This window comes from Pseudorasbora parva, chromosome 20 (assembly GCF_024679245.1).
Source record: "Pseudorasbora parva isolate DD20220531a chromosome 20, ASM2467924v1, whole genome shotgun sequence".
NCBI lineage: Eukaryota > Metazoa > Chordata > Actinopteri > Cypriniformes > Gobionidae > Pseudorasbora > Pseudorasbora parva.
Window position 1 is genome coordinate 15,456,466 of NC_090191.1, and position 10,096 is coordinate 15,466,561.

At 38.4% G+C, this 10,096-nt stretch overlaps 1 protein-coding gene across 1 annotated transcript; it reads left to right on the top strand.

The window, feature by feature from the left end:
- The first annotated feature begins 777 nt into the window (after window positions 1-777).
- LOC137049482 (zinc finger protein 160-like) lies at window positions 778-9,412 on the top strand. Its single transcript, XM_067428004.1, has 3 exons — window positions 778-850; window positions 1,634-1,771; window positions 5,792-9,412. The coding sequence occupies exons 2-3, from the start codon at window positions 1,687-1,689 to the stop codon at window positions 7,441-7,443; spliced, it is 1,737 nt and encodes a 578-aa protein (XP_067284105.1). The 5' UTR covers window positions 778-850; window positions 1,634-1,686; the 3' UTR covers window positions 7,444-9,412.
- The last annotated feature ends 684 nt before the right edge of the window (window positions 9,413-10,096 follow it).

The window sequence follows — 10,096 nt, forward strand, 5'->3', positions numbered from 1 at the left end:
ATGCTCCGTTTTGGATAAGAAAATAGATGGGCACAAATACATTAAAATGTATGAAATGTAAATACAAATAATCTGACAACACAAAAATACACACAATTATTTTAACACTATTTGCTTGTTAAGATTGCTAACATTGTTAAATTTGTGTCTTTTTGGACAACAAAAATATATATTTTTTGTGGAATATGTTCATTATAGCCAAGTTTTACCTACACAAATGTAGATTTGTTAAAGTTTCTTCATGTTTTGATGCATTGAAATCTGATTGTAAACATTTATTTAAATCCTTAAAACAGTAAAAAAAAAAAAAAAAAAAAAAAAACTTTTTCTTAAAAGTCTCTTAATTACTGGCAATTTATGACCCCCCCCCCCCATATATTGCCAATAATTTAATCTATTATAATTTGCTTTTGTTAACAAACAAACAAATAAAGATAACAAACACATGCAAAGAAAACCACATTAATGGCACACACACACACACACACACACACACACACACACACACACACACACACACACACAAAGCATAATATTTAAAGAATCTGTCACTTTTCTTGTTTTTGCTGGTCTCAATATTTTTTTCAATTGTTTTATTTGTGATAAGACTTGACTGATATTTGTTATAATTGATGAGGCATTAACTCCTGTTCATTCAAATTAAATTATTTATCACACTGACATTTCACTTGTCTACCTACTGACATAAGTTTTATTATTTTGTTTGTTTTCTGTATTTAAAGTTTTATGCACTGGTTTTAGCGTATGAACAGGACTCTTAATTTGGTATGGCGATATAACGTCATAGGGATGCGCCGCGCCCCTGCATCAGAGATTCAGCTGAAGAAAGGTTTGTGTTTTTAAGCATTTAAAGTGTTTACATCTTTAAATTCTTTTGAGATATCCACTAAAGTTGCGTTTTTACGAGAACTGTTAAATTATTTATTATAGAATGAAATTGTGTAATCCTTTAGCTAACATTAATTAACATTATGTGTGTGATCAAAATTCGTGCATAGGAGTAAATTGAAATACGAGGCTGTTTATAAACCTCACTTTAAATAACACAACGCTTCCTTAAGCCATTGTCTATGGCTGTTAAAAATTAAAAGACTAAATTCAGCATATCTAAAATAACAAGGGGTGGCAGAAGAATGCCAGACCCAAATAAAAACAAAACAGTTGAGAACTTATTGTTTCAACACGATATTTTGACAGCTTGCAACAGAACATATTTTATATTTATAATTTTTTTAAAGATATGTTTGTGTGCCTTAAGCAGTCATTCTGTCTGGAACATATTACTTTTAGACAATCCTGCAGTTACCTGGATGCGAGGAATTTTTAATTTGTTGACTTAAATTAGGACTACTTTATGTAATTATTTGTCCCATTTTAACTAAATAAACTAACTCTAACATAAATCACTGTATATGGTTTAGAAATAGTCACATTTAGGGTAAAAAAATTAAATTAAAAATATATTTTTTCCATTTAGGATCATTAACTCATTAACATGATCATGACTGCCTCTCTTGCCAGAGCACTGATACTGAACTAGAGCTCTGATTGAGCCACATCCAGAGATTTAGTTTGCATTTCTTTCTGTTTATTCTCATCTTAAACATCACAGATTGAAGCCAACTGCTGGAGAAGCAACTGGGATTCACGTCACATTTTATAAAAATGGCGTTTATTAAAGAAGAGTGTGAAGACATCAAAATTGAAGAAGTATTCAGTTTGAAACAAGAAGTTGCTGAGGAACAAACAGGTTGGTTTAATTCTCAAAGCTGAATTAGTTAAAATGCCTCTACAGAATGAATTATATTTTTTAAAGAATGTCACCTGAGTGTCCTGATTAAAGCGGCTTTATTTGACATGAAGTGGGTCCCTCATGTGGGCAGATATGTTGAGATCACATGAGTAGATAAATACTAATGCTGCCTTCAAATGCACCTTGGAGATCCTATTTGCAAGTTGGGCATTTGTTAAATGTAATAAAAAATTGTAAAAACAATCATGTAACATTCTAATAATAATGATTTAGGTATTAATTATTTTAATAAAATCTGTTTATTATTTGTTATTATTACTATTATGTCATCCCACATCCTGGCCAGTTTTGTCCTCCAAACAAATGTGGCAGTCGAATGCTATGAAAACAAAATAATTGCTTGTATTTCTGTAGTCTATGTGCAATTTTTATTTTATTTTATTTAAACACATTTTTAATAATATAAACTATATATATTCTACAATAAAACTGCTTGTTTGCCATTTAAAGCAAAAGCTAAATTTAAATCACTTAATTAAAAATGATAAAGAACAGCTCTTCAAATGCAACATAAGATACCGTATTTTCCGGACTATAAGTCGCTCTGGAGTATAAGTCGCATCAGTCAAAAAATGCGTCATGAAGAGGAAAAAAACGTATACAAGTCGCACTGGACTATAAGTCGCATTAGGGCAGAGCGAGATCCGCGCGCGCATGCAAGCACCCGCTCACTGCATAACTGTGAATCATTCTCCGCTGCATATTTTACTACATGCAGTTTGTAATTTGCAGAATAAGATTTTCTTTATGGGGGCATTTTGTTTGTGTTCAGTCTTTCTAAGTTGTTGTCTTTAAGTTAATATTTCAGTTACGAGTTTTTTTTTCTGTTTTCAGTCATTTTTTTCTGGGGTAGGCTACAGGAGCAGCATAGAGCGCCCTCTCACGGCTATGTTTATACTTGTCAGTCAGTATGAATTAAATTTGATATATAAGTCGCTCCTGACTATAAGTCGCAGGACCAGCCAAACTATGAAGAAAAGTGCGACTTATAGTCCGGAAAATACAGTAGTTACATTGTAGTGAACAAAGGATGGCAAAACCTTTCCACACCTTGTTTCACTAGAAATGGATCAGGTTTCTCTGGACAACAAAAAAGATGCCACGCTTGTGAATGACGATAAATTCCTTAGGACTCCCTACCATATTCCATGTGGTGGAAGCCACTAAAAAGGACAGATTTTTTACAGACAATTGTATTACTCAAAACAGCAAGAAGCACATTTCTGAGATGTTGGAATCTGCTCAGAGCGTGTGCCCCCCACTTTCACGACCTTCTACGCCAACTTCAGTCTTCTCTTCAGGGATCCTCTGACTGCATGTATCAGATTATCCAGATCTTCTGCACAGATTTCAGATTCTTTCCGCTGCATGTCCCAGACAAGAACATTCGTGGTGTTCAAGGAGTTCAGTGTTTCTCAGTTCTTCAAATTTTAGGCAGTTTAAATAATTGCTCCTTTCCCATTGCCACCCAGCTCAGACTAAAAACAAGGACCTCTTTTCACCAAATACATATGTCACCGACATGTTTAATCATTCTTCATCAGTTTCACCAGAGATTAACTACTGGATATATGGCAACATACTACAGGTAACGTTTTTCCACTGTCCCCAACTAAGCGAGCCAAAAGCCAAAGGTGACAGTAGCAAGGAACCAAAACTCCATCCGTTGACAGAATGGAGAAACATTGGGATAAACCAGGCTAAGTCAGGGAGCCAATTCTTCTCTAGACAACGAAACTAACAGTGTATGTTAATGATTCATGCAGCATTACAGGTTAGAAGTCAGATTGGAAAATTCAAAATCTTTATCCAGCTTCATCTGGTTGAAGATTGGAGTCATCATGCCGTTATGGAGATGTTTGTTGAGGATCATTGGCACTGGCTGTTGTGTTGATGAGGTCTTCACTAGGGAGAGTCTAGTTGGGAATAGACTGGGTAAACAGCTGAATCTGCTGGCAACCTGTACATACTTTTATCCTGCTTCTGTTATAAATTTGTGGGGACCAATCACAATCCAGCTTATTCACCTGGCGGCTATTGGTGGGTTTAACAAAATGATGGATGGAGAAGCGATGGATAGTTGGTCTGATTGGTTGAAGCACTATCCAATTGCATAGAGAGTTATTTGAACTATTCCTGTTGATCATGCCTCTTTGTGGTTTGATTGGTTGAAGGACTATCCAATTTCGTACAGTCATTTGAACTATGCCAGTTGATCATGCCTCTTGCAGTAGAAAATACAGAGCAGACTTTCCAGACCAATATTCAATCTTAAATTGAGCTTGGTCTGGTGATAGCCAGACAGTTGGGAATTTCATATTCAACAACATTATTGATCTGCCTGCATTCACACCCTTGTATGAGAACGGAACTGTGCTGGACGATGACATCACTATTTCCCAGATGACATGGTTTTCACTAGAGCGGCTATATAGATAAATTAATTATAAATAAAATTCTATCACTGAATTGATTTATGCTCAAAAGGTAATTGTTTCTCATGTGGACGCCCATAAAAATACATTTGCATGCCACCCAAGGGGGTAATCTAGCGCTCGGAAAGCGTTCCACCCCTAGGGGCTGCCATTGCTAACCAAGCCATCACCTGCTGTTAGCATCCCATTGACTCCCATTCATTTTTGAGTCACTTTGACAGTGAATAACTTTACATCTGAGGCGTTTAAAGACTCCATTTGTCCATTGTTTATTTCTAAAGAAACACGACAATGTATAAAAGGCTCCATTGCCTTGTATCTTACACTATCGCCCCGCAGAAGCTGTTTTTGTAAAAATAGGCTAACGATTGCGTCATAACCAACGCGACCCTGTCGCACAGTTGAGAAATTACCGTATAGACCTGAGGAGACGCTCGCAGGCAATCTTTTACTGTCTATGAGACAGTCGGGGGGACGTGGAGACATAAAGTCTGATAAAGTCAAGGGAGAAGAATGGAGAGAAGCCCATGAGCCAAAAGCAACGGGAGAAAATATTTAAACAACGTGATTCAGCTTTCACTTTCCACATCTACTAGAAGACTCACAGCTGTCAGACAGGAGGCTCACGTCACATCTACGTCGTCAAGCTCAGTCTGAGCCTGCGCAGTTCGCTCAGCCATCAGGAAATGAGTGCCCCTAGGTTGACTTCATTCTTTCGCCGTAGACGTCAATGGGAACGCTCTGTCCATTTCTTTTACTGTCTATGATGCCACCTCAGGCAGGAAATGGCTCATTTCAAATGTTTACATGTTTTTCTTCTCTTTCTCTTTTGAGCGGTGATGAAAGATCATTCTTGTAAATACTTTCCAGCATTTCAATAATGAAAAAGTGTGGGCTACAGAGCTTTAAAATGCATCTGAATTACAGCGAAGCACAACGATATGGTGCTCCGCAGGGGTCAAAGAGGATAAACAGTTAATTCTGAAGCAATCTCTTCTTGAAAACTCAGAAGTGGATTCAGGCGGTAATTAAATCACCACACAACCCTGGTGTTTGTCTAAAATTCGGCTGAGAAATTTTATGCAGGTGGTGGGAGAAAAAATCAGATATTCTGGATTCGAACGGCAATAAAATCCCTGACTAGCCCCTGTAAATTATGAAAATACCCCATGAGAAACAATAACTGTCCGATTAGGGCTTATGCCACTATTTTCTTCTAGATTTGCTGTACAGTCGAAACAAACTTTGTTGCATTGTTTTCCTTTTATCACTGTAAAGCAGCTTTGAACAATCTGTATTGTAGAAAAAGCTATATGAATAAAGGGGACTTGACTGGAGAGGTGTTCTATAGAAAAAATAATTAACAATATTTGTGAGAGATTCTGAAATTACAGAAAACTTTGTCTGTATAGGATTTTCACACGTTGTTGGTTTTGATGATTTAAATGTTTAAATGTTTATTTGTCTGTTGCTGTGGGCCATTACACTGAGGATAACTTGTATTTTTCTCCTTTGTCCTTAGACCTGATGCCACTAAAAAAGGAGAGTGAAGTACTGAATGAAATCGAAGAGAAGGTTAAAACTGAGAAACATCATGATTTCATCAGTGGAGAAACATCTTGCTCACAGACTGTAAATAATTCCTTACGAAACAGAACTCAGAAGACAGCAACTAAAAGTTATTTCTCCTGCTTTGAGTGTGGAAAGAGTTTCAGTCAACATGGCGACCTTAAAGTCCACATGGGAATTCACAATGGAGAGAGCCCTTTCACCTGCCAAACATGTGGAAAAGGTTTCACTGAAAAAGGAAGTCTTAAAAGGCACATGAGAATTCACACTGGAGAGAAGCCTTACTCCTGCCAACAATGTGGAAGAAGTTTTACTCAAAAAGGAAGTCTTAACAGGCACATGAGAATTCACTCAGAAGAGAAGCCTTACACCTGCAAACTGTGTGGAAATAGCTTTAAAGCAGAATTAAACCTTAGGTATCACATGAGAATCCACACTGGAGAGAAGCCTTACACATGTGATCAGTGTGGAAAGAGTTTCAGATGTAAAGTAACTCTTAATTGCCACATGAGGATGCACTCAAGAAAGAACTGTTTTATATGTCAGCAGTGTGGAATGAATTTCCCAGATAAGCAATGCCTTAACATGCATGTAAAAACAACTCATGCCGGAGAAAAAACTTTTAAATGTGACCAGTGTAAAAGAAGTTTCCAATTCAGTAAATGCCTTAAGACTCACATGAGAATTCACACTGGAGAGAAGCCTTACACATGCCATCAGTGCGGAGAGAGTTTCACATATAAAGCAACCCTTGATTCCCACATGAGAATTCACACTGGAGTGAGCCCTTACACCTGCAAACTGTGTAAAAAGAGCTTTTCACACAATGGAAATCTAAAGACTCACATGAGAATTCACGCTGGAGAGAAGCAGTTCATATGTGTTCAATGTGGAAAATGTTTCACACGTAAAGAATCCCTTGATTATCACATGAGGATTCACTCAAGAGAAGACTGTTTTGTGTGTAATCAGTGTGGAAGGAGTTTCCCAAACAGGAACAACCTTAGGAGGCACGTTAAAACACATGTTGGAGAACATCCTTTGATGTGCCATCACTGTGGAAAGAATTTTACACATAAAGGAAATCTGAAGACTCACATGAGAGTTCACACTGGAGAGAAGCCTTTCACATGCCATTACTGTGGAAAGAGTTTCAGGCATAAAGTAAGCCTCCAAACTCATATGAGACTTCACACTGGAGAGAAGCCTTTCATGTGCCATCACTGTGGAAAGAGTTTTACACATAATGTAAGCCTCAAAACTCACATGAGAGTCCACATTGGAGGGAGTTTCACATATCAAAGAGACCTGAAACGTCATTCGCAAACTCATTCTGTAAAGAAATTACAGCGTTCTGAGTGTGACAAAATGAGCAATTTGAAAAATCACTCGAGCATTCACTCTGGAAGAAGGAGATTTAATTGTGATCAGTGTAATAAAACATTTATTTTGCCATCACACTTACAGATGCACTTAAAAACACATGCGGATGTAAGACCCTATTTGTGTTCCACGTGTGGAAAGAGTTTTAAATGGCTCAGCAATTTAAAATGGCACCAGAAAACACGTATCTGTGTAAAAATTAAGGCTACGTTCACACCGTAGCTGAATGTGGGCCAATTCTTTGGCTTGAATATGATTTTGTGAGACTGTTCACATGCTCTGTGGTGGGACGAGCGAGACAGAGTGGGTGTGGCATCAGGCCTCCGAAAAGGCATTTATTTAACATAAAAGAAAAAATGTCCAAATTAACAGGGAATATGGTGCCCTCACTTTGCTGGGGAATTGTAAAGGAGGGGGTGTTCAGTCAGGGTTGATCCAGTTAAGAGGACGGGGTCGGCGGGCTGTTAGCGGTGACACGTGGTTCTAATCCAGACTTGGGTCTGACAACTCGAGCACTCACGGCAGTCTCTTTCCCTTCTGGTGTCCAGTGGGTCAAGGAAGGTAGTGTGGAAGATTCCTGTGCGGCGAAGTGCTCAAGTCACCAGATGGGATGCACACGTTTTGCCACTTTTGGCTAGGATGTCAGGCTGCCATTTCCCCCTCACACACTGTAGCCCCAGGGATAAATAAATGCCCCTGAGACCTGCGCCACACACCGTGTCTGCCACTTTTTTAATGTCTTTTATTTGCATGCTTCAATTTTTATTTTGACCTTCAGGCTGTTTCTTTTCTTTTCTGAGGTACATATGAAGTCGTGGCCACACCTGATAATTTCCTTTGCTATAGTGTATGGTAGATGCCTAATTGTGATTGTATAGAGGTATGTCTTAAAGGGGGAGTGAAACACTCAGTTTCAGTCAATCTCATGTCAATCTTGAGTACCTATAGAGTAGTATTGCATCCTTCATATCTCCGAAAAGTCTTTAGTTTTATCATATTTATAAAAGAAATATGGGCTGTACCGAGTCTTTCCGGAAAAAACCGAGCGCCTGGAGGCGTATCGTGTGGGCGGAGCTAAAGAATGACAAGCGCGCAAAGCGGTGACGTCCTCAAGCGTGGAGAAACCGGAGAAACCCATCTATCTCAGCTAATACAGATAATGATACACAATCAAATCTGAGGGAGAAATAAATTGAACAGGAGAAACGGCAACATCAGGATGTCCGTCTCTGTGGTATGTACTGTATTTAGGGGCCTTTGTGTGCAGTTTATGAGGACATGATTCGGTTTATGGACTATTGTATGTGACTAGACCTTAGAGGTAGCAAGCAAAACGGTTTTGCACGTCAGAGTCAGAATAGTGTAACGTTATACAGAACAACAATGGAGTAACCGTTAGTGCATTTGAATGACGAAGCACGCGATCGTATCGTTTACTGATGTTTACTCATGCGACGGTAGCCAATAGCAGAGACATTTGAAGTTGATTTACTCACCGGCATCTTCCAAAGCAGGACCGCTCTGTCAAAAACACACTTCTTTGGTATGATTTGGTGAAGTCCTGTGACAGCAGTGACCGTGGAAATCCACTTTGCGACACGACTGAAGCGATGCCTTGAAGCTTCCCGTCATTTCTGCGTTCAAATCGGTTCAAATGCAGCGCTGCCTTCCCGGAATGCTGTGCTGAAGCATTGAAGTCGCTCGACGTCACCCATAGGAATAAAGTGGAGCGTGGCGCGACATAAGTGTTCACGGACGACTGGATCTGCACCTGAGAGACTGTTTACAGCGTGCATTTCCTCTCTCTCCCTCTAGTCACGCGCGCGCGCACCCTACCGGGAGAAGAGCCCATACGGCCCATACAAGGACCTTCCGCTCTATTTAACGTCAAGTAGACCCATACTCGAAAAAAACTCGCCGAAACTTGTGAGAAACCAGAAGGAGTATTTTTAACAGAAATACTCCATCAAACGTCCAACATTAGTTTTTGAAACTTTGTCTATGTTTAGGATGGGAATCCAAGTCTTTAAAGGTGTAAAAAGCTCAGTATGCATGAAACAGCATTTCACCCCCCCTTTAAATATTTGATTCAGTTTAATATCTTGGAATCAAAAGATTCTAGATTTAAAAACATGAATAAAAACTGGTGAAATTCCATTGTGTAAATGAAAGATTATCAATAACATGAACAAATAAAAAAACAAAGATACCATGAACAGTGCGCTGTATTATTCCATTAATCTTTATTTAGAGTAAAGGTCTACTGTTGGGGCTAACTTGATGATATCTGGCAGCCGGTACCAGCTGCGGGGGTCTTGCCATTGATCCCTAGGTGTTTGTAGCTTATTCAGTTAGTCCAGTTGATTTCTTTTACACAGTCAAGTCACCTCATATATGTTGCATAACACAATACAGAATATTTCAAAGCAGCTTTACAAGGATAAACAGGAAAATAATGATGCAATGATGCAAACAAAGGTAGATTCTGCTGTTAAGCATTTATAGTAATCCTAAAGACTTTGTTTAGCTTGTTCAGGTGTTTGATTCAGTGGTGTAAAGTATTTGTGCAAATTTAATTAGTTACTGTACTTATCTTTTTTGCACTTTGAGTATCAAAGATATTATCAACTTTTTCTCTTTACAATTTTGAATAAGCATATGTTCTCTTTACTCCAATACTTTTGTAATGAGTAATAATTAGAGTAAATTTGCATGCCACCTACGTTTTTCTGCAACAGCAGAAGCGTATTGCCATCTATATAAGGCATTGAAGGTTGAGGTTCTATATCTTGTGCGTTTTGCCCTTACCCAATCAAACTTTTCAACAAGTCTACTTCACATGAATATCGAATGTGAGTCTTACAGCTCTAGCCTT